Genomic DNA, 23,965 nt, shown 5'->3' with positions numbered 1-23,965 from the left:
AAACCTGTCATTTGTCCCTGCTTGTGTTTTCAGTGTTGTCAAAAGTTGACTGTTGTTTTGTGTTAGTCTTCAGTCTTGTTTTGTTTAATTTTGTCTTCAAGTCTTATAACTGTGTTTTTCCTGTCCATGTTTACGTTGTCTATTTTTATATCTTTCATGTTTCCACTTTCCTTTCAACCAATCACATGCGTGCGTTTCATGTGACTGTCATCATGTGGCTTGTATGGCGCTGATGATGTCATCACTCTGCAGAAGGTAACTTTTCGTTCCCAACTTTCATCAGAAGAATCTTAGTTTTACTGGAGAGTCATTCATAACATAAATACTAAATGTCCCAATTCAATAATGTCCCATTTATTTCCATTTATTTTCCATCTTGTTAACCCATCATGTGTAGCCATTCACCTGTCGAGACTGATTGTAGCTCCCTGTAACTGTCAGTTATTTAGCAAGGAAGTGTTCCTCCAGTACTGTGAATGATGTTCGTTGACCGACCTGCAGAGTTGTTAGCTCAGTGATATATTTTACTGGATTCTCTATCCACAATGCTCATTTGTGTTAATGTATATATCTGCAGAACTCCCATGTATTTCATTTTGTGCCACTCCCAAAATAATCCTTCCTGCTTTGAACGAAGCAGGCCTTTTTTCAACTCGAACAAGTACAATTAAAATATGAGCCTGTCTTAAATGATTTTATCCTAAGCAGGTTTGTGATCTCAGAAGTGCATGTCGTCCTCTCCTATGAGCGTGGACTTTTCATCCAACTTATCTAGCAGTAATTATTGACTTGCAAGGCATTTGTAAAGTAAAATTGGCTTCTACACATTTTTTTGAATATCATTAGGCCACTGACTTAGATCTAAATCAAGTTCCCTGAAACTAGCTCTGATAGTCTTACATTTTGTCTCAATTAACTTCCTTCTTATGCGCCCCCCTATTCCCACTTTTCCTGTTTAGTGTGCTGGATGTTTGTTTCAGTGGCGATCACTCTCACAGATTGTAATGGGAGTTATTCATCCGAATAACGGATTTATTCATTCATTCAACAAACAAATACACCTTCTGATATAACTTTGAATTTATCCCAACAATTTCACCGATTTATCACATTGTAATAACGTTTTTGCACTAACCCTCATTTGTCCCTCTCAAGTAGTTTACAGCGTACAAACATCCCCCCTACTGGCTGTGTCCTGACCAATCATGTGTAATTGCTGTATAAATGCTACTTTCACTTTAGCACTCCACAGTATTCTCACAGCTTGTTCATGAGCACTTTTAGTTGGAGAGGCAGACAAGTGCCTCTGGTAAAACAGTATGGAGGAATGGTGCCATCTGGAGAAGACTAGGACAGAATATTAACAGCTTTCTTCACGTCTTTGAAACAGGTTTAGGAGAAACCAGTTAAGGGTTTAACAGCAGCTGCTGACCAGCTTTAATACATTCTACGTCTTCAGAATGACCACTTCAGCTCACCAACTAACCTTGATATCACTCATGTGTTTGTTTAGGGGAACCTGAACCGCCGAAGCTGGAGGGAACACTTCAAACCAAAGGCAACTCCCTCAAAGTCAACTGGATCAAGCAGGACGATGGAGGCTCACCCATCACACACTACCTAGTCCGCTATAAACCAGTGAGTACTCACACTACCTAGTCCACTATAAACCAGTGAGTACTCACACTACCTAGTCCGCTAAACCAGTGAGTACTGCTACTACCTAGTCTGCTATAAACCGGTGAGTACTGCTACTACCTAGTCTGCTATAAACCGGTGAGTACTGCTACTACCTAGTCTGCTATAAACCGGTGAGTACTGCTACTACCTAGTCTGCTATAAACCGGTGAGTCCTGCTACTACCTAGTCTGCTATAAACCGGTGAGTCCTGCTACTACCTAGTCTGCTATAAACCAGTAAGTACTCACACTACCTAGTCCACTATAAACCGGTGAGTACTCACACTACCTAGTCTGCTATAAACCGGTGAGTACTCACACTACCTAGTCTGCTATAAACCGGTGAGTACTCACACTACCTAGTCTGCTATAAACCGGTGAGTCCTGCTACTACCTAGTCTGCTATAAACCAGTGAGTACTCACACTACCTAGTCCACTATAAACCAGTGAGTACTCACACTACCTAGTCCGCTAAACCAGTGAGTACTGCTACTACCTAGTCTGCTATAAACCGGTGAGTACTGCTACTACCTAGTCTGCTATAAACCGGTGAGTACTGCTACTACCTAGTCTGCTATAAACCGGTGAGTCCTGCTACTACCTAGTCTGCTATAAACCGGTGAGTACTGCTACTACCTAGTCTGCTATAAACCAGTAAGTACTCACACTACCTAGTCTGCTATAAACCGGTGAGTCCTGCTACTACCTAGTCTGCTATAAACCGGTGAGTACTGCTACTACCTAGTCTGCTATAAACCAGTAAGTACTCACACTACCTAGTCTGCTATAAACCAGTAAGTACTCACACTACCTAGTCTGCTATAAACCAGTAAGTACTCACACTACCTAGTCTGCTATAAACCAGTAAGTACTCACACTACCTAGTCTGCTATAAACCAGTAAGTACTCACACTACCTAGTCTGCTATAAACCAGTGAGTACTCACACTACCTAGTCAGCTATAAACCAGTGAGTACTCACACTACCTAGTCCGCTATAAACAAGTGAATACTCACAATACCTACAGTAGTCTGCTATAAACCAATGGGTTTGGGGCACTGTACAAAGCACCATAGACAGTTGTAGACAATGTGCATTCTTATATGCAAAAACATGATGCATATGTACCCATGTCCTTTCAAGGAATACATTCCTAAAATAGGCTGTCAGGTACTGTATTGTATCATTAAGTTGACCATGGATTGTGTGTGTCCTTTAGAAGCATCAGACCGACTGGAAGCCAGAGATCCGGCTGCCCAGTGGCAGTGAGTATGTGGTTCTGAGCGGACTGGAGTGGAACACAGAGTACGATGTGTTTGTGGTGGCAGAGAACCAGCAGGGGAAGTCCCAACCTGGAACCTTGACCTTCAGAACCTCTCCAGAACCCGCTGCCATTCCAGGTACCCACACCGTGCACAGGGCACTCACAATAGCACTGCCACACACAGCTGAAGCAGCAAACTCGATCATGTCCCAAACAGGAGCATTTTCTGTTCTTCCAACCACAGAAATCTGACAGTACACTTAATAAGAATTAGACGTCTAGATGTTCTCAGCAGGCAAAATTAAGAAAATAGAAAAACAAGCCAGCTGTTGATCAGAGCTGTTCGTGGGTGTTCGCTGTGCAGCAGGAAATGTTCGAACTAGAACTCTCCACCGTTAGTCCCAGAGGGTATGTGAAGAAGGTATTGTCTGTCCCAGAGGGTATGTGAAGAAGGTACTGTCTGTCCCAGAGGGTATGTGAAGAAGGTATTGTCTGTCCCAGAGGGTATGTGAAGAAGGTATTGTCTGTCCCAGAGGGTATGTGAAGAAGGTATTTTTGTCTGCGAGGACCACCCAAACTAACACTTATTTTTGACCATGTCCAGAGTTTGTTTTTATCAGTTTATTTTTTGTGATGTTGGCATACATCGCACAATTTGTTTCTAATTTCCAATATGTTAGATTTAAACTCCTTCACCGAAGTTGTGTGTGACACACTGTATGAGTTTGTAGATGGATGGTCTATCCTGCTACAGTTTATGGGTACAGTATGTAGATGGATGGTCTATCCTGCTACAGTTTATGGGTACAGTATGTAGATGGATGGTCTATCCCGCTACAGTGATGGGTACAGTACGTAGATGGATGGTCTATCCTGCTACAGTGATGGGTACAGTATGTAGATGGATGGTCTATCCTGCTACAGTGATGGGTACAGTATGTAGATGGATGGTCTATCCTGCTACAGTGATGGGTACAGTATGTAGATGGATGGTCTATCCCGCTACAGTGATGGGTACAGTATGTAGATGGATGGTCTATCCCGCTACAGTGATGGGTACAGTATGTAGATGGATGGTCTATCCTGCTACAGTGATGGGTACAGTATGTAGATGGATGGTCTATCCTGCTACAGTTTATGGGTACAGTATGTAGATGGATGGTCTATCCCGCTACAGTGATGGGTACAGTATGTAGATGGATGGTCTATCCTGCTACAGTGATGGGTACAGTATGTAGATGGATGGTCTATCCTGCTACAGTGATGGGTACAGTATGTAGATGGATGGTCTATCCCGCTACAGTGATGGGTACAGTATGTAGATGGATGGTCTATCCTGCTACAGTGATGGGTACAGTATGTAGATGGATGGTCTATCCTGCTACAGTTTATGGGTACAGTATGTAGATGGATGGTCTATCCCGCTACAGTGATGGGTACAGTATGTCGATGGATGGTCTATCCTGCTACAGTTTTTTTAAATTTTACCTTTATTTAACTAGGCAAATCAGTTAAGAACAAATTCTTATTTTCAATGACGGCCTAGGAACAGTGGGTTAACTGCCTGTTCAGGGGCAGAACGACAGATTTGTACCTTGTCAGCTCGGGGGTTTGAACTTGCAACCTTTCGGTTACTAGTCCAACGCTCTAACCACTAGGCTACCCTGCCGCCCCAGTGATGGGTACAGTATGTAGATGGATGGTCTATCCTGCTACAGTGATGGGTACAGTATGTAGATGGATGGTCTATCCTGCTACAGTGATGGGTACAGTATGTAGATGGATGGTCTATCCTGCTACAGTGATGGGTACAGTATGTAGATGGATGGTCTGTCCTGCTACAGTGATGGGTACAGTATGTAGATGGATGGTCTATCCTGCTACAGTGATGGGTACAGTATGTAGATGGATGGTCTGTCCTGCTACAGTGATGGGTACAGTATGTAGATGGATGGTCTGTCGTGCTACAGTGATGGGTACAGTATGTAGATGGATGGTCTGTCCTGCTACAGTGATGGGTACAGTATGTAGATGGATGGTCTATCCTGCTACAGTGATGGGTAAAGTATGTAGATGGATGGTCTATCCTGCTACAGTGATGGGTACAGTATGTAGATGGATGGTCTGTCCTGCTACAGTGATGGGTACAGTATGTCGATGGATGGTCTATCCTGCTACAGTGATGGGTACAGTATGTAGATGGATGGTCTGTCCTGCTACAGTGATGGGTACAGTATGTAGATGGATGGTCTATCCTGCTACAGTGATGGGTACAGTATGTAGATGGATGGTCTATCCTGCTACAGTGATGGGTACAGTATGTAGATGGATGGTCTATCCTGCTACAGTGATGGGTACAGTATGTAGATGGATGGTCTGTCCTGCTACAGTGATGGGTACAGTATGTCGATGGATGGTCTATCCTGCTACAGTGATGGGTACAGTATGTCGATGGATGGTCTATCCTGCTACAGTGATGGGTACAGTATGTAGATGGATGGTCTATCCTGCTACAGTGATGGGTACAGTATGTAGATGGATGGTCTATCCTGCTACAGTGATGGGTACAGTATGTAGATGGATGGTCTATCCTGCTACAGTGATGGGTACAGTATGTAGATGGATGGTCTATCCTGCTACAGTGATGGGTACAGTATGTAGATGGATGGTCTATCCTACTACAGTGATGGGTACAGTATGTAGATGGATGGTCTATCCTGCTACAGTGATGGGTACAGTATGTAGATGGATGGTCTTTATCCGTGTGTGTGGATGCAGTCTGCTTCTACATAGTTTGGCCTTAACTGATGCAGCAGCGTTCCTGTTCCATAGCAGGTCTTAGCTAGCTGAAACTGACTGCTGACACCCACAGACACCTGTGTTGCAACACTACACAGCTATGATGCAACAAATCCCTGCCCGGCCTCAGACGATGCAGAGTGCTTTACTGAAACATAGCAGGACTTATCCCTCCTTCTCACTTCTCCTGTTTGTGCTTTCCTTTCTAACTCACCTCCCAGACAAACTCGCATCCCATTCACAACCGTTCAACCCCCAGTTTCCTTACTCATGGTTTGTGGCGTAGTCCTCTCTCACATGCTGTGCTTTTGCTTGAACTTGCTTTAAAGCTAGAATCCTTAGTTGCTACACAAATTTTTTGACTTATAAATTAATGATATATACCCAATGATTCTTGACGAATATAACTTGCCTCATGAGCTTAGTTCAACAGTTGTAAACCATCAGAACCCAAAATATATATATATATATATTTTACTATACGTTTGTAGACAACTTAAATGTGAAAACAGTGTTTAGCCTCAAAACATGGTTAAAACTATCATTTTGATATAATGGATGGTCAGGTCAGTCCTTGCATCCATAGTTCTGTCTATGAATGTAAGAGTGGTTGCTTTTCTCTAGGCCCATCCCATAGATTTTTACCAAAACAGAGGCGGGGTGCCGCATTGTTATTGTTTGCGGGTTTCAGATTTAACTGATTGTCAGTTTAAAACTACTTCTTTAATTTTAATTTTTTTCTTGATTCAGTTTTGTTTTCAAACTTGACATTTTCTCTTCTCTCTCCTCCCTCGGCCCATTTTCCCACCCTTCTGTCCATTTCCACTCCGTTTCCCTCTCTTCATTTCCCTCTCTCTCTTCCCTTGTCTTTTTATCTCTCCCAATGTCTCTGCACTCTTGCCTGGTTTTGGAAACTGGTGGACTTCACTACATGAACATTTTCCTCATTACTTATTCATCTTTTCTGAATCTGTGTTGCTGCTTTCGGTTGGTTGTGACTATATTTGGTTTGAGCAGCGACCCAGGGCTGTTCGTCTGTGACATACACTCTGATCTCCCTCGTCATGTCCATCGTAGCTGTTTTGCTGCTCTCATAGCTAGTTATATGAGGCGATGCTGGTCTCTCTCTCTCACACACACATGGAGGAAAGAAAGCTAGCCTTTCTCTGCCCTGGCTGGCTGTCTCTCTGGATGGATGCCTAGACAGACATGTCTCTCAGTGGGTGGGAGAGTAACTACAGAACAAAACAGCCCGATTGGCTGAACTAAACCAAAGGCAGTGGTATCAACTTAGCTTGGTTCCAGATCTGTTTGTGCTGTATAGCCAATTCCTATGGTCGCTGACGACAACCATAGGAGTTGGCTAAACAGGACAAACATATATGGGACTAGGCTAGTATCAGCTGTCTCTTACAGCTCAGTACTGTACCACTCTGCTCAGCAACATAGCACAGCTAGTAGTAGCACTCCAGTTGACATTAATGAACACTAGGGTATTGAATGAGTGGTAATGCTATTTTGAATACTGTGCTAGAGTACTGAGTGAATGGTGGTGAGTACCAGACACTTTACGTAAAGGATGTGTATTATTATTTTCACTACATTGTATGTACTGTAAAGATTTGTAATAACATTCATTTTTACATGGACAAAAGTATAGTCATTTAATTAACAAATAACCAAATTATAATATGCTAATATTAATATTGTTGTTTTTATGACACATTGTGTACATACATATAAGTGGTTTTGAAGCAGTTGGGAACTGCAGCAGTTGATTGTTGGTTATTGATTCCTGAACAACTACAAATGTCATTGAAAACTAGCAATTGATTTTTTTAATCAAATGAAGTTGTGATTATTTTGTTCCACAACTGCATCATAAATAGACCCTGAGATCATTATTGAATTGTTAATAGTATTTTTTTGTAAATGAAGCAGATTTCCAGAGAGCTGACAGGTTGCTTTCTTTAGAATGGAAACTAGACATATAATGCTAGAGATCATGTATTGTGTGGGGTAGTGACTAGCTAGTAAATGGTTGTTTACAAAAGATCTCTTGAAGCACATATTATGTATTTTCTTCAGGTGTTTTTGGTTATGACTAATATCAAATAAAGTTGATTTAATGCGTCTTAATGGGTTTGCATTTATCAGAGGGCAGGTGATTTAGATAGATGCCTTTACTGTTCCAAAGACAAGGTACAAGTCACATGTGATGTCTGTTGAGCCTTGTCAGGGAGACATTGATCTCCCAATTTGAGCACGTCAAGGTACCCGTATGCAGTTAACATCTACAAAACATTCGATTAGATGCTGTGATATCTTGAAACTATGAAACTGTGCATGACAGGTGAGTTGTCTGTGTTTTATGAAACCATTATGTAGAAAACAGAGATATTTCCATATTCTAACAGTATGTCCACATGCATTCAGCTGTCTAACTGTGGTGCTAAATGTTCCTAGTGAGTCATGCTGTGTCTGTACTGTAGATATAGACGGGGAGTCTGCCCTCTCCACGGGCATCATGGCAGGGATCCTCATCTTGGCCTTCGTCCTGCTGCTCCTGGCTGTGGACGTCACCTGCTACTTCACCAACAAGTGTGGCCTCATCATGTGTCTGTGTGGCAAGCCAGGCAGCGGGGCCAAGGGACACAACCTAGAACAGGGCAAGGCTGCATTCATGTGAGTGTCTATTGTCTCAATATGGCACCCTGTTCTCTATACAGTGCACTTCTTTGGACCAGGGCCCGTAGGGGCGGAAGGTAGCCTTGTGGTTAGAGCGTTGGACTAGTAACCGAAAGGTTGCAAGATTGAATCCCTGAGCCGACAAGGTAAAAACCTGTCGTTCTGCCCCTGAACAAGACAGTTAACCCACCGTTCCTTGGCCGTCATTGAAAATAAGAATTTGTTCTTAACTGACTTGCCTAGTTCAATAAATGTAAAAAATAAAAATAAAATAGGGAGTAAGGTGCATTTGGGATGCAGTAAGCTGAAAAAGGAGTCTGCACACTTCAATTAGATGCAATTTCACAGTTTTAATTTGCTAAACTTTGGGTCCGTAATGACCTTTGTCTAAGATTTTTCTAATTGTGTCGTCCTCATTATGCAGTAGTTCTGTGTCATGGTGTCCATGTAATCATCCCAGAATCCTCTTTGGTCCACAGAAAGGACGAGTCCAAAGAGCCAATAGTGGAAGTGAGGACAGAGGATGAGTGCACAGCCAATCACAATGCAGGAGGACCCACAGAACCCAATGAGACCACACCCCTTACAGAGCCAGAGTGAGTAAAGCTTGACATACAGACACACATACACACGTGTGCGCACATACACACACACACACACACACACACCCACACACACACACATATATAATTGTTGGGCTAAAGAATAGTTCACTCTTGTAAAAATCACAATAATCTTGCACAATTTTGAGTACATTGTAATGAATGTTTATGACTTTCTGAGCATAGGCAGTTGGTTTATACATATGTCTGTGATTCCTATAAGCATAGTGCACCGTCGTGTGCTCATGTGTTTATGCTTTTTGTTGAAATGTTTCTATAGTCACATTCACACTGCACTTAGCCCAGGGTTAACAAATGATTGAGTAAAAGGAGGGTTAGCTAACCCTAGGCTAGTTTTAACCCTGGGCTAACAACATGCCGTGTGAAAAGCCTGTGTGTGTTGTTGTTTCCTCTGTGGTTGTTTGAGAGGGGGAGGGGGGGTGAAAGGGTTTTTGCTGCCATAATACGTTTTTCTCAGGAGGATTTTCTCAGGAAATTTCTCAGGAGATTTAGCTTTTCGATATCAAGGTTGAATCGCTACCAGTCAAAGACGTGGATAGATCCACTGTGCTTTTGTCCTCCTGAATATGGTGAACTTGATGAAACCAGTCTAAAAACTGAGACATTAAAAACTGAAGTCACATGAGATGAGTGTCTGGTACTATTCAACCCTTCAGGTGGTTGTGTGTAGTGATCCTTTCCTTTAGAAAGACCTCTGTGTTTTCAGTTCATTAGACCCTACATGTTCTCCATGTTAGTCTGTGCATGGACAGTGTCCTTTGTTATTTGATGTGCCTCACTGCATGGAATCCCCTGGTGTGTCCTTTCTCTCCAGTTGATGTTGGCTGCTCTGTGTGTGTGATATCTAACTGCATGCCTCCACTAACCCTAACCTCCTGCCTGCTCCTCATGTCCACCCCTCCTCCCCAGTCCCCACATCGGGTCCCAGTCACCTCAGTGTCTAGTGTGTGTGTCTCTGCTCTCTCCCTGCTCTCTCTCCCAGGCTGGCTGCCCTGGTTCTGGACACCCTCTCATCTGTAGCCACCATCTCTGACACAGCCAACACAATCTATGACCCCGCCCAGGACAGCCCCTCTAGCGAGAGCACCGCACTCACCTGTAGCCTGTCTGCCCCCTCTACTGACCCCCTGTCTACCCCCGTTACTGACCCCCTGCCTGCCGCTGCCCCCGCCCCGGCACCCACCTCAGAGTCCAACACAGCCCCCCCAACCCCCCTCATCTCCACCTCTGACATCACAGCAACCCCCCTGTTAGACCTTCTAGAAGACAGCTCTCCTAGAGCAGAGGACAAAATGTCTGCCACTGCTGTTAGTGCCACAGATTGCCCTAAATCTCTTAAAAAGTCCCCTATTCCAATACCACCTAGGCGTCGAAACTCTAACAGACCTGCTCCTTCTCCTCCCACTCCCAAGAGCCCCACACCTACCCACTCCACCACCATGGCCCCCAGGAAATCTGCCCCAGACAGTCCCTCTCTTGCCCCCTCCACTGCCTCTCCTATCCAAAACACGAGGAAAGCTGCTCCCACTCCTGCTCCTATGGCGTTCACTTTCCCAGCCTCTGACACCTCCACCGATAAACCTGCACCTACTGCCACCAGCACTGTTACCCCTGTCCCTGGTACCCCTACTGTCCTGGGCTCTAGTACACCAGCCCCTGACCCTGACAAACCTGACTCTACTACCAAAGACACTCACACTCCTGCCCATAATATAGACCCCACTACCACTCCCACATCTGTCCCTAATATAGACCCCACTACCACTCCCACATCTGTCCCTAATATCAACCGCACTACCACTCCCACATCTGTCCCTAATATAGACCCCACTACCACTCCCACATATGTCCCTAATATAGACCCCACTACCACTCCCACATCTGTCCCTAGTGCTCCTACTACTGCCTTCAATGCTGATGTAACTGCTGCTATCGTTCATGAGGACACATCTGCCCTTGTTTTCCCAGACATTCTCACTCCCACTCCTGCTCCCACAAGTGCCCCCACACCTGCCCCTAATGCTCACACTGCTCTGAGCTTTGCCACACCTGCTGCCCCCACGGTCACTATTACACCTGCCTCTACTACCTACGACACCCCAACACCAACCCTGACCCCCCACATACCCATCACCACAGAGCCCCAAGCCCCAGAGATAGAGTTTGAGTTGACCAATGGGGTGGCGACTAAGAGCCCCTCCCTGCCCCCAGCAGGGTCCACTGGTTATCAGAGTAGTCCCACTCCCTCCCCTGCCCCTGTCCCTTCCTCCTCCTCCTTCCAGGCTAACGGAGACGGGTTCGGGGCAGACCTCCAGGCCTCAGGCCCTCCTGCTCTGGAGGAGTTAGACAGTCTGGCCAAGGCTGCTCCACTCAACAACGAGTATGGCTCCCTCTAGAGGTTTATACGTGTCAATGTTTTTGTGTGCCCATTTAACTTCTATTCTATTATCGCTCAGTCACCAACCTTCCATTTGTCCTGTGAAGTGAAATTGTAGTAGTCAATTGTGGTAACAGTGGTGATAATTGTTAATTAATGAGACTTGTGTAATGATGACAGAAGTGCTGTAATCATTGCCATGGTAGTGGTTGTGTGTAGGTAGCATCATGTGGAGTGTACAGTGCTGTGTAGTAGTATGGTACTCCTTGTAGAGTGTGTTGTGGAGGTTGTGCAGTAGCAGTGTTGTAATGACTGTGCCGGGCATTATTACTGCTCTTAGGCTGGGGAAAAGGCCAAAGACTAGATCTGGCCTTTCACTCAACCAGACACTGCAACAGATGATCATTTGGTTATTATGTGGTCCTTAGTACTGCTCTATCGCTTTGACTCAGAGGTGCTCTGTAATTATATTACTTGTGCTGGTATCAATCATCTAACAATTACTACCTCTGGCCATTGTCCAAAAATATATTGGAAAAGTAGCGTTAAGAGAGTTGGGCCCTTAACCGAAAGGTCGCTGGTTTGAATCCCTGAGCCGACTAGGTGAACAATCTGTTGATGTGCCCTTGAGCAAGGCACTTAACCCTAATGTATCCTGTAAGTCTCTCTGCATAAGCGTGGGCTAGAATGTAAATGTGTATTTGGGGTGTTTTTTGTTTGAACGCAGCTGTTGTTGTTTCTTAATTACATTGCAGGTAGACTGTAATGACTGTTCATTTCTAATATTCTCTCCATTGCAGGAAGATATTTGGAGATGAGAAGAGTAAAGTGGAGGAGGTGAAGACAGCCCTGTCAGAGGTGACCACAGAACACAAAGATGTCACACAGACAAGCGACAGCAAGGCATGATTGGGCAGCCTCAGCCCACACAAGATGGCGGCGGCAGCAACACTCATTACAGTCTGCAGCAGTTTTTCTTTCCAGTGCCCTTTCTGCATTTCCAGAACAACAACATGTGTCTGTGCAATAGAGTCCATTAGAGAACGATCTGGTTGTGCAAAAGTCAAATATTCTCACGTATGATTTGTTTTGCTACACCCATTGAACACTAAAGAAAACAATTTGAGTGATCTCAAGTGGTATAGGAAACAACATTTCTCAGAGTTATAATTGTTTGCAGTGCGGTTGCAGATAAACAATGGATTATTCAGGAACATAACACTGAGTGTACAAAACCTTAGGAACACCTTTCTGATATTGAGTTGCACCCCGCTTTGCCATCAGAACAGCCTCAGCTCTTCATGGACTCTACAAGGTGTCGAAAGAATTCCACAGGGATGCTGGCCCATGTTGACTCCAATGCTTCTTACGGTTGTGTCAAGTTGGCTGGATGTCCTTTGGGTGGTGTGCCATTCTTAATACACACGGGAAGCTGTTGAGTGTGAAAAACCCAGCAACGTTGCAGTTCTTGACACACTCAAATCAGTGTGCCTGGTAAATACTATCATACCCCATTCAAATGCACTTCAATATTTTGTCCTCCGCAGTCACCCTCCAAATAGCACACAAACACAATCCATGTCTCAATTGTCTCAAGATTTAAAAATCCTTCTTTAACCTGTCTCCTCACCTTCATCTACACTGATTGAAGTGGATTTAACAGATGACGTCAATAATAGCCTTAACCAGGATTCACCTGGTCGGTCTGTCATGGAAAGAGCAGGTGTTTCTAATGTGTTGTACACTCAATGTATAATATATATATATATATGAAGAGATTGACTATATAGACATTACTTTATTATTATTTCCATGTTACATTGTTCAAATGTTTGAGGGCTAGTCTCATCGAATAGTCTCATCGAATAGTTTGTTTGCATGTCTGATTTGCAAATGGTTCTTAATGTTTTGTTTGACACATTTGACTGTTTTACTCTTTATGTCTGTATTAGGGTGGGTTATCATACAGATTGTTTTCATGTTTCAAACAGAAGTTAATTGACGGAGACTGACCTGCAGCAGCCCACAGTGCTGGGAATGCTCTGGTTTCAGAGAAACCGTGTATCAGGAGTTATCATATGAGATGTCTTCAACTCACTGTACCTGGGGGTTCATAAAATGAATACTAAATTGTGCTAAATGGAGAAGTGCATATTGAGCAGCTAATATTGTACCGGTATTCACAATGGAACACAAGATAGAACAAAGTGCAACAGATCCAATGGTTCTCACAGAGAAAGGTTGTAGAGAAGAACTTTAAGTGATCTAAGTGAATGTCTCATCATGACCCAAGCTTCACCACTTCCGTGTTTTAACATCAACTATGATGAGTATCTTATCATATTCACAAGAAAACAAAATCAAATGCCTGACTTTTATTGTTTAAAATCGTGTTTTTGAAGCAAAAATCTTTAAAAGCATTTTTGTACTCTCTAAATGGAAACGTTTCTTTTCCACTCCTGACTGCGAGCTTGTGCACTGTGACTGTGTCAGTGGATTGTCTTGTCGTCACTTTCAATAATATCTACATAGCTTTGTCATGAAAGGTTTATCTATATATTCTTTTTAAAATGGTATCTATGAAAACAGTACAGCAAATGACTTAATATGGTCATTGTGACACATACAGTATATATACAGTTGTTGATCTCTCCCCGTCGCACAGCGGTCTACTGTGGCCTGTAACACAGCCTGGGGAGATATGTTGAGTTTTTGGCATGATGAATTCAAACTGTACTTTATAAAATATGTGTAACAGAAACCCAAATAGACATACCTATATTTATTTAGGCAATGTAAGTTTCATATTGAGTTATGAGAGGAAGTTATCAGAATGAGGTCTGTTCAGGCCTATAAAACGCTTTATTTTAGTCCCCAGTTGTTGTTCAAGTGTTCTGTAATGTTGTCTTTGAATTTATTTTGTTTTTGTACAATAGCAGGCATCATGAGCTTGTTGCCTGTTGACTTTATAATGCCAGAGACAGAGGGCAGGTTGGTAATCTGACAACAGAAGAAAACAACACTCCAAAATGTTAATATGTTGTACTGCCACTTTCATGTAAACAATCATTCCCCACAGTATTTCAGTGGCATAGAACAGTCATGCCAGAACCTGTACAATACAACCCTCTGCTGTTGTCATCCTCCCACCCTGTCCCTTGTCTCTGGAGCCTCTTGTTCTTATTGGGTCAAACCCAGTGGAGCGTTCTGCTCTCAGCGGTGTACAGTCTGAATACTAACCCATTTACAAAATAAAACAAGGTTCTGGAACCTCACGCTGTTTACCATTGTTTTCATGGCAAATCCTTGTTTTATCTCATTATATTAGTCTGCCCTATTCCCCCATCTTGTTTGTGGATATAGTATACAAGTGTGAGCACTAGGTGGCATGAAATGACAATTTACAAGTGTAGTATTTTTTTGCCAGATTATATCAATGTCCTTGATGATAAAGTAATATGACTCGTTGATGAATGTATTAAATGATTACATTCTAGATTAGATGAAGAAATGGGAGAATGTTAGATGGTAACAGAGTATAATAATGTGTTGCTGTTGCTGTATTCCCAGAGTCCCTGAGTTAGACACTCCTGTTGCTCCTCTCTTGACTAGAGTGAGGAATAGAATTGTAATGAGCCAAGGTCAGATCCATATCACCCAGGCAGATCTACCAGTATTTTTTAAATCTGAATTTATACTATTTCAGTAAGTGATTAATAATGGTTAATTGAACTAATTGGTTTCAATTGCATCTGGATCTAAAGACTACTGACTTTTATTCACCCTGCCCAAAACCTAGGTTGTGAGGACTGTTGCCCTGTAGATGTCTCTCTTTCCAGCCTTGATAGAACCGGGAACAGAGGACAATCATTCAAAGCTGTGACGTCGCCTGGGTGATGATTTGCCTACTTGGAGTGTGGATGAGTTTGGAGCGGGTTCTGTGAATTGCCTTGCCATTATGTTGCCTGAATGTTAAAGCAATCAATCGGCTAAGTGAGGACATAACAGGCCACTAAGGTAAGGGGAATTATAGTGAAAAATATTGCAAGAATACTGCCATTGCACAGGTGATTCGAATATACTTTCTGAAATAGCTATTATTCAACCTATTTGCAATTCATGGACAATGTTAAATTATTAGTTGACATATTTACTAAATGGCATTCCCTTTGTGTTATTGTATACGTGTTCGCATTTCCGAAAACGTTATTGAGCCTAAAGTTTCTCCGCAGTTAGTGTAACAGGGATTTAAAAACTTGACTGCTTAGTATGCTCGCGGTACGATCAGACAGAGAGAGACGTGACTGAGCCGTGATGTGCGGTGCGCGCAGGCTATATGTTGTTCCTATACAGTTTAACATTACGGCGATAGTGAATTATTTCATGTTTAGAGATTTAGTAACTATATAATTTTAAATGCTGGTGTTTTGGGGTAGGAATTCGTGATTCCATCAAAGCTCAGTTTGCACCTGATGCGCTCTGTTGCTGAACTACCCAGGCTGAGTTTCAGCATTACCCATCAAGTGGATATGGGTCAGTGGTCACTGAAGGTCAGAAAATATAACCAATAATCATGTAACTATTTGTTGTAGCATTTATTTATATGAGCTATATTGGTTTAAGAGTGGCCACCCCGAAAAACATTACGCCTTGATCACACCGACAGTGTCTGCGCAAAATGATACCATATCTCGATACACAGTACCAGTCAAAAGTTTGGACACACCTACTCATTCAAGGGCTTTACTTTATTTTTACTATTTTCTACATTGTAGAATAATAGTGAAGACATCAAACTATTAAATAACACATGGAATCATGTAGTAACATAAACAGTGTTAAACAAATCAAAATATATTTTATACTTGAGATTCTTCAAAGTAGCCACCTTTTGCCTTGATGACAGCTTTGCAAACTCTTGGCATTCTCTCAACCAGCTTCATAAGATAGTTACACAGAATGCATTCCAATTAACAAGTGTGCCTTGTTAAAAGTTCATTTGTTGAATTTCTTTCTTTAATGTATTTGAGCCAATCAGTTGTGTTGTGACAAGGTCGGGGTGGTATAGAGAACATAGCCCTATTTGGGAAAAAACCAAGTTAATATTAGGTCAAGAACAGCACAAATAAGAAAAGAGAAACACCAGTACTTTAAGACATGAAGGTCAGTAAATCTGGAAAATGTCCAAAACTTTGAAAGTGTCTTCAAGTGTAGTTGCAAAGACCATTAAGCGCTATGATGAAACTGGCTCTCATGAGGACCGCCACAGGAAAGGAAGACCCAGAGTTACATCTGCCGCAGAGGATAAGTTCATTAGAAATAACTGCAACTCAGATTGCAGCCAAAATAAATGCTTCACAGAGTTCAAGTAACAGACACATCTCAACATCAACTGTTCAGAGGAGACTGCGTGAATCAGGCCTTCATGGTCGAATTGCTGCATAGAAACCACTACTAAAGGACACCAATAAGAAGAAGAGACTTGATTTGGCCAAGAAACACGAGCAATGGACATTAGACAGGTGGTCTGATGTCAACATTTTGGTCTTTAGTCTGATGCATTCTGCAGCGACACAACATCCCATCTGGTTTGCGCTTAGTGGGACTATCATTTGTTTTTCAACAGGACAATGACCCAAAAAACTCCTCCAAGCTGTGTAAGGGCTTTTTGTCCAAGAAGGAGAGTGACTGAGTGCTGCATCAGATGACCTGGCCTCCACAATCACCTGACCTCAACCCATTTGAGATGGTTTGGAATGAGTTGGACCGCAGAGTGAAGCAAAAGCAACCAACAAGTGGGAACTCCTTCAAGACTGTTGGAAAAGCATTCCTCGTGAAGCTGGTTGAGAGAATGCCAATAGTGTGCAAAGCTGTCATTAAGGCAAAGGGTGGCTACTTTAAATAATCTAAAATAAAGATATATTTAGATTTGTTTAACACTTTTTTGGTTACTACATGATTCCATATGTGTTATTTCATAGTTTTGATGTCTTCACTATTATTCTACAATGTAGAAAATAGTAAAAAATATAGACAAACCCTTGAATGAGTAGGTGTGTCCAAACTTTTGACTGGTACTGTATATCAGCCAGCAGTGCTAATTTCTCGATCACACCGACAGGGTTTGCATTTCGGGAACACCAGAAGTACATTCATTTCCAATGGAACGTTGCGTTTGCCTTACAGCATTACGTTGCAGAGGCAGTTGCAGTGCATTCTGTTTGGTGCATACTTTCGACAGAAATGGTAGCAGAAGGTGAATTTTTAACTTTTGCATACTATTTTGCACAATTAAGCTGTAGGTGTGATCGAGGCAAAATACATTTACAGCACATGTAATAGTGCATGGCTCTGTCTGTTTGCAGCCTATGGCATGTAGGCATACGTAACCAGTCTCAACAGACCTCATGGGGCATTGCTGGATTTGGGGAGCCTATAAATCCCCTGTGTTTGCTTCCAGTGTATTTCCTTATAGTGACATATTACTATACAATATCAACATTTTAGCCCAGTCCCTGATATTTGGTCATCCAGTGCTAAAGTATTATTACTTTTCCCTCTACAATTGTTGAACATGCAAGATATTGACAACATAATTCTAATGTTTTTACAAACACCATGGCAATCAACCAGACCATTCTTCATTACCATGGTCTGAGATGTAATATTTCATGTGGTTTCTCCTCTATCTAGACTTATAGACACACTGAAGGAAAGCAGGTGGGATAGAACACACCTCATGCGTGGGCTCAGAGAGGGTCCGAGGTTGTACGGATCATCTGACTAAGATGGGTGTTCTCCAGCTCCACAACCCCACCCTCCCCGCCACACTCCTGCACAGGGCCAATCATATGCGTCTGTCGGGAACGCTGTGTGACGTAATCATCACGGTGGATGGCCAGGAGTTCCCGGCCCACCGCACCGTCCTGGCCTGCACCAGCAAGATGTTTGAGATTTTATTCCACCGCAGCAGCCTGCGCTACGCACTCGATTTCCTCTCCCCCAAGACCTTCCAGCAGATCCTGGAGTATGCCTACACGGCCTCCCTGCAGGCCACGGCCGAGGACCTGGATGACCTGCTGTACGCCGCTGAGATCCTGGAGATCGAGTACCTGGAGGAGCAGTGCCTCAAGGTCCTGGAGACCATCCAGTCAGAAGAGAAGCAGGACCACCTGAGTCTGAGTGGGAGGAACCACGGGTCTGGAGAGAGTGAACAAAGCAGGGCAAGGCACTGGAGGAACATGCTAATCTCCAAGAAGCATTCCATGCAGGAGGGTGGTATCAACCCCACTGCCCTGCACCACCTGGCACTGTACCACATGACTGACAGGAGTCCCTCTGGGCCAGGGGGACTACCTATGGGGCTCCCTGTAGCCAGCCCAACACAAGATGGAGGGGTTAGTCTGGAGGGCCTGGGTCAGTCTCCACTGCAGTACAGCCTCAATGGAGCCCAGGAGCCCTTCCTGCCTCTGGCTAAGAGGATAAAGACAGAGGACAATAACATGCAGGTGGATGAAGCCAATGGCCGGTCCAACAGCGGAGGGGAGGGGGGCTGTGAGTCGGACCAGCCAAGAGAAGAGGGCCCGGGGACCCCCCAAAGAGGCAGTGTCATCACATCTGCTAGAGAGCAGCACTCGGGCCAAGAGGAGGGGGGCATAGCGGGGAACAACTCTCCTCTGGACAGTTTCCCTGGGCTGGCTGAGAAACACCTGGCCTCCCTCTACTCCTCCATGCCCTCCAACCACATAGGGGAGGTGGGGCTGCCTATGCCCATGTCGGTGGCCCCTTCCCTGGCCATGTCCCTGGACCTGAGGGCCTATGGGGGGCTACTGAACCAGGGCCTGCTCCACAGGGAGATCCTCAGCAGGCTGGGACAGTTTGCAGCAGGGATGAGGCGGGAGGGCCAGAGTCAGACTCAGAGCAGAGGGGACTGTGGTCTCCAGCTACACGACAGAGAGGTCATGGAGCAACACAGGTAGAGCACAGAGTTTAGCTGACTGCATACACCACTCACAGTTATATCTCTAGGGGTATACAGGTATAATGGATATCTAGGTATTATTGAAGGAGGTATTTTGTTGGAGAGTGAAACAGCATTTATTTTAGCAGAATGCAAATTATTATAATGTTGTGATAATTTAGTAAATGCTGGTAATCAAAGTAAATTGCAATTTGCTTATGTCACCCCTTCACCCACAAAGTGTTCTGTCTGGTCACTATACACTAGGAGGTCTGTGAGAGACAGACGGAGGGATGTGGAGTGTGTATGTGTGTGTGTGGTGAGTCTGGAGTCGCCATGCTAAATGGTTAATTGTTTTGTTAGGATGTGAAGGAAGAGATAAATTGTAGTGTACAACTTCTAATTTAAAGGTTGCCGTTTTTTTGGTCTTAATTAACTTTTAACACATTAAAAGACTTCAAAGGAAAGAGCTGGGAGCAATGATATTAAATATGTTAAATATGTTTAAAAAGACACCTGCTCTTGTGCCTGAGTAGACGGATTTCATACGAGGTATGAAATAGGTCTTTGTTGGCAGCTTAGCAGACATGGTGTGGCATAATGAAGCTGTTTACAAAGTTGCAAACATTTTCGCAATTCTGTAAGATTATTTTTTATTAGATGTGCCTCGTACTTAAAAAACTGTCTCTGAGTGCATTTGGTATGCATTCCTTTGCATTAGTGAGGAGGGGGGAAGGAGAGTAGCTTGCCTGTACAGAGATCTAAAGGCTTCTCAGCATGTGAAGGTAGACGCCACTGGTTGATGGTTTAACCAGTGGCTGAGGGTTTAAGTAGGTTTGTGGGTCTGGACTAGTGTAACGGTTTTCTTCTTCCTCTGACGAGGAGTATGAAATATCGGACCAATGCGCAGCGTGGTAAGTGTCCATAATATATTTAATAAACTGAACACAGAATACAAAAGAACAAGAGAAATACATTAAAACCCGAAACAGTTCTGTATGGAAAACACAGGTACAGAAAACAACTACCCACAACCCATAGTGGGAAAACAGGCTGCCTAAGTATGGTTCTCAATCAGAGACAACGATCGACAGCTGCCTCTGATTGGGAACCATACCAGGTCAAACACAGAAATACAAAACATAGAAATACAAAACGTAGAATGCCCACCCCAACTCACGCCATGACCAAACTTAAACAGAGATGTAAACAAGGACCTAAGGTCAGGATGTGACAACTAGAGATTGGTGGGTTTAAACTAGAGCTTGGTGGGTTTAAACTAGAGGTTGGTTGGTTTAAAGAGGATGGTGATTTTAGACTAGAGGTTGGTGGATTTAAAGAGGTTGGTGGATTTAAAGAGGTTGGTGGATTTAAAGAGGTTGGTGTATTTAAAGAGGTTGGTGGGTTTAAAGAGTTTGGTGGGTTAGACTATAGGTTAGTGGGTTTAAAGAGGTTGGGGATTTTAGACTAGAGGTTGGTGGGTTTGAAGAGGTTGGTGGGTGTAAAGATGTTGGTGGGTTTAAACTGGAGGATGGTGGGTTTAGACTAGATGTTGATGGGTTTAGACTAGAGGTTGATGGGTTTAGACTAGAGGTTGGTGGGTTTAAAGAGGTTGGTGGGTTTAGACTAGCGGTTGGTGAGTTTATAGAGGTTGGTGGATTTAAATAGGTTGGTGGGTTTAAACTAGATGTTGGTGGGTTTAGGAGGCTGGTGTATTTAAATAGGTTGGTGGGTATAAAGATGTTGATGGGTTAGACGATAGGTTGGTCAGTTTAAAGAGGTTGGTGATTTTAGACTAGAGGTTAGTGTGTTTAGACTAGAGGTTAGTGTGTTTAGACTAGAGGTTAGTGTGTTTAGAATAGAGGTTGTTGGGTTAAAGAGGTTGGTGGGTTTAGACTAGAGATTGGTGAGTTTATAGAGGTTGGTGGATTTAAATAGGTTGGTGGGTTTAAACTAAATATTGGTGGGTTTAAGAGGTTGGTGTATTTAAATAGGTTGGTGGGTTTAAAGATGTTGGTGGGTTAGACTATAGGTTGGTTAGTTTAAATAGGTTGGTGTATTTAAATAGGTTGGTGTATTTAAAGAGGATGGTGATTTTAGACTAGAGGTTGGTGGGTTAAAGAGGATGGTGATTTTAGACAAGAGGTTGGTGGGTTTATAGAGGTTGGTGATTTTAGACTAGAGGTTGGTGGGTTTAAAGAGGTTGGTGGGTTTAAAGAGGTTGGTGGGTTTAAAGAGGTTGGTGGGTTTAAAGAGGTTAGTGGGTTTAAAGAGGTTGGTGGGTTTAGACTAAAGGTTGGTGGGTTTAAACTGGAGGCTGGTGGGTTTAGACTACAGGTTGATGGGTTTAGAATAGAGTTTGGTGAGTTTATAGAGGTTGGTGGGTTTAGACTAGAGTTTGGTGAGTTTATAGAGGTTGGTGGGTTTAAACTAGATGTTGGTGGGTGTAAACTAGAGGATGGTGGGTTTAGACTAGATGTTGATGGGTTTAGACTAGAGGTTGATGGGTTTAGACTAGAGGTTGGTGGGTTTAAAGAGGTTGGTGGGTTTAGACTAGCGGTTGGTGAGTTTATAAAGGTTGGTTGATTTAAATAGGTTGGTGGGTTTAATCTAGATGTTGGTGGGTTTAGGAGGCTGGTGTATTTAAATAGGTTGGTGGGTATAAAGATGTTGATGGGTTAGACGATAGGTTGGTCAGTTTAAAGAGGTTGGTGATTTTAGACTAGAGGTTAGTGTGTTTAGACTAGAGGTTAGTGTGTTTAGACTAGAGGTTAGTGTGTTTAGAATAGAGGTTGTTGGGTTAAAGAGGTTGGTGGGTTTAGACTAGAGGTTGGTGAGTTTATAGAGGTTGGTGGATTTAAATAGGTTGGTGGGTTTAAACTAAATGTTGGTGGGTTTAAGAGGTTGGTGTATTTAAATAGGTTGGTGGGTTTAAAGATGTTGGTGGGTTAGACTATAGGTTGGTCAGTTTAAATAGGTTGGTGTATTTAAAGAGGTTGGTGTATTTAAAGAGGATGGTGATTTTAGACTAGAGGTTGGTGGGTTAAAGAGGATGGTGATTTTAGACAAGAGGTTGGTGGGTTTATAGAGGTTGGTGATTTTAGACTAGAGGTTGGTGGGTTTAAAGAGGTTGGTGGGTTTAAAGAGGTTGGTGGGTTTAAAGAGGTTGGTGGGTTTAAAGAGGTTGGTGGGTTTAAAGAGGTTAGTGGGTTTAAAGAGGTTGGTGGGTTTAGACTAAAGGTTGGTCGGTTTAAACTGGAGGCTGGTGGGTTTAGACTACAGGTTGATGGGTTTAGAATAGAGTTTGGTGAGTTTATAGAGGTTGGTGGGTTTAAACTAGAGTTTGGTGAGTTTATAGAGGTTGGTGGGTTTAAACTAGATGTTGGTGGGTGTAAACTAGAGGTCGGTGCGTTTATTGAGGTTATTGGGTTTAGACCAGAGGTTGTGGATTTAAATAGGTTGGTAGGTTTAAACTAGAGGTTGGTGGGTTTAAACTAAAGGTTGGTGAGTTTAAAGAGGTTGGTGGGTTTAAAAAGGTTGGTGGGTTGAAAGAGGTTGTTGGGTTTAGACTAGAGGTTGATGGGTTTAGAATAAAGGTTGGTGAGTTTAAAGAGATTGGTGAGTTTAGACTAGAGGTTGATGGGTTTACACTAGAGGTTGGTTGGTTTAAAGGGGGTGGGGTCCACAGGTCTACAGACAGGTGCATAGGTCCCATAACTAAATCAATCAACCAAGCCATCATCAGTATCAGAGCACCAACCTCTACACTTTCTCCTCCCACGCAGACGGCATTTCAGGCCTGTGCCACTCCGGGTTTTGAATGAGCCTGATGACACAGAACATCCAGCAGTGTGTTAGCTAGCCAATGCTCAGTCATGGATATAGGCAGAGGTTTGAAGGTTGGAGGAGTCAGTCCTTCTGGTGACTGCTGGTGTTGTAATGAAGCTAGTCCATGTCAGGAGACAGGTCACTGAGCATCATCCACCTCAGTCACATTGACATTTCTGAGTGGAGAGAATAGGGAGAGAGTTTGTTAAGGCATAGCACACCTTTTCAGAACTTTTAACTTCAGGCTTTGATTAAGTGAATTATCTAAAGGAGAAAACTAGGAATTGTATGAGGTGTCTGGTTTATAGTGAATCTCTCTAGTTTTCTGTTGAATATCCTCTTTTCTGTTTTCTATTTTGATGTAAGTCGTGGGTGTTCTTGATTTAATTGAAGAGAGTTTTGTTGACATAATATTCTATTGGTACTATATATTAGATTATCTGTCCTTTGACTGTGGTCTGTTTATAACTGTCTAGAGGACTGCTGTCTGGCCATTGTGCTGCAGAGGGGAATATTAGGATAATAGTGCAGATGATGCCTCGCATGACAGAACGTGTGTGATATGATATGATGGGGTTTGCTGCAGGCAGAGCGATGAGTCCTTTTTTTGTACTTGTTATGAGAGGATTGCCTGTCTGGTTTGCATGTGTATATGTGTGTGTCTGTGTTTTTCTCTGTATGTGCATGTGTACGTGGGTGTTTGTGTTTTTGTCTGGGTCTGTATGTGTATGTGGGTGTTTGTGTTT

General features: G+C 43.2%; 2 protein-coding genes across 7 annotated transcripts in view; both read left to right on the top strand.

The window, feature by feature from the left end:
- Positions 1-14,706, top strand: part of ncam1b (neural cell adhesion molecule 1b) — a 115,317-nt gene extending 100,611 nt beyond the window's left edge. For 3 of the 6 annotated variants that reach the window (XM_064984932.1, XM_064984931.1, XM_064984930.1), the window contains 6 exons: positions 1,514-1,638; positions 2,900-3,080; positions 8,236-8,428; positions 8,911-9,027; positions 10,037-11,434; positions 12,232-14,706. In XM_064984932.1, the coding sequence (XP_064841004.1) occupies positions 1,514-1,638; positions 2,900-3,080; positions 8,236-8,428; positions 8,911-9,027; positions 10,037-11,434; positions 12,232-12,340 (2,123 nt within the window). In that variant the 3' untranslated portion in view covers positions 12,341-14,706. The other 3 variants (XM_064984935.1, XM_064984934.1, XM_064984933.1) reach the window with 2 other exon arrangements.
- Positions 14,707-15,320: 614 nt separating this feature from the next.
- The window catches only part of LOC135552962 (zinc finger and BTB domain-containing protein 16-A-like), a 28,941-nt gene continuing 20,296 nt past the window's right edge, over positions 15,321-23,965 (top strand). Inside the window, exons 1-2 of the mRNA XM_064984929.1 lie at positions 15,321-15,448; positions 18,125-19,406. Coding sequence (XP_064841001.1) covers positions 18,220-19,406 — 1,187 coding nt within the window. The 5' untranslated portion in view covers positions 15,321-15,448; positions 18,125-18,219. The remainder of the gene's footprint in view (positions 15,449-18,124; positions 19,407-23,965) is intronic.

The sequence above is a fragment of the Oncorhynchus masou genome, chromosome 13 (assembly GCF_036934945.1).
Source record: "Oncorhynchus masou masou isolate Uvic2021 chromosome 13, UVic_Omas_1.1, whole genome shotgun sequence".
NCBI classification, from domain to species: Eukaryota; Metazoa; Chordata; class Actinopteri; order Salmoniformes; family Salmonidae; genus Oncorhynchus; species Oncorhynchus masou.
Note: the sequence above shows the minus strand (reverse complement) of the source record. Positions and strands in the feature narration are given on the sequence as shown.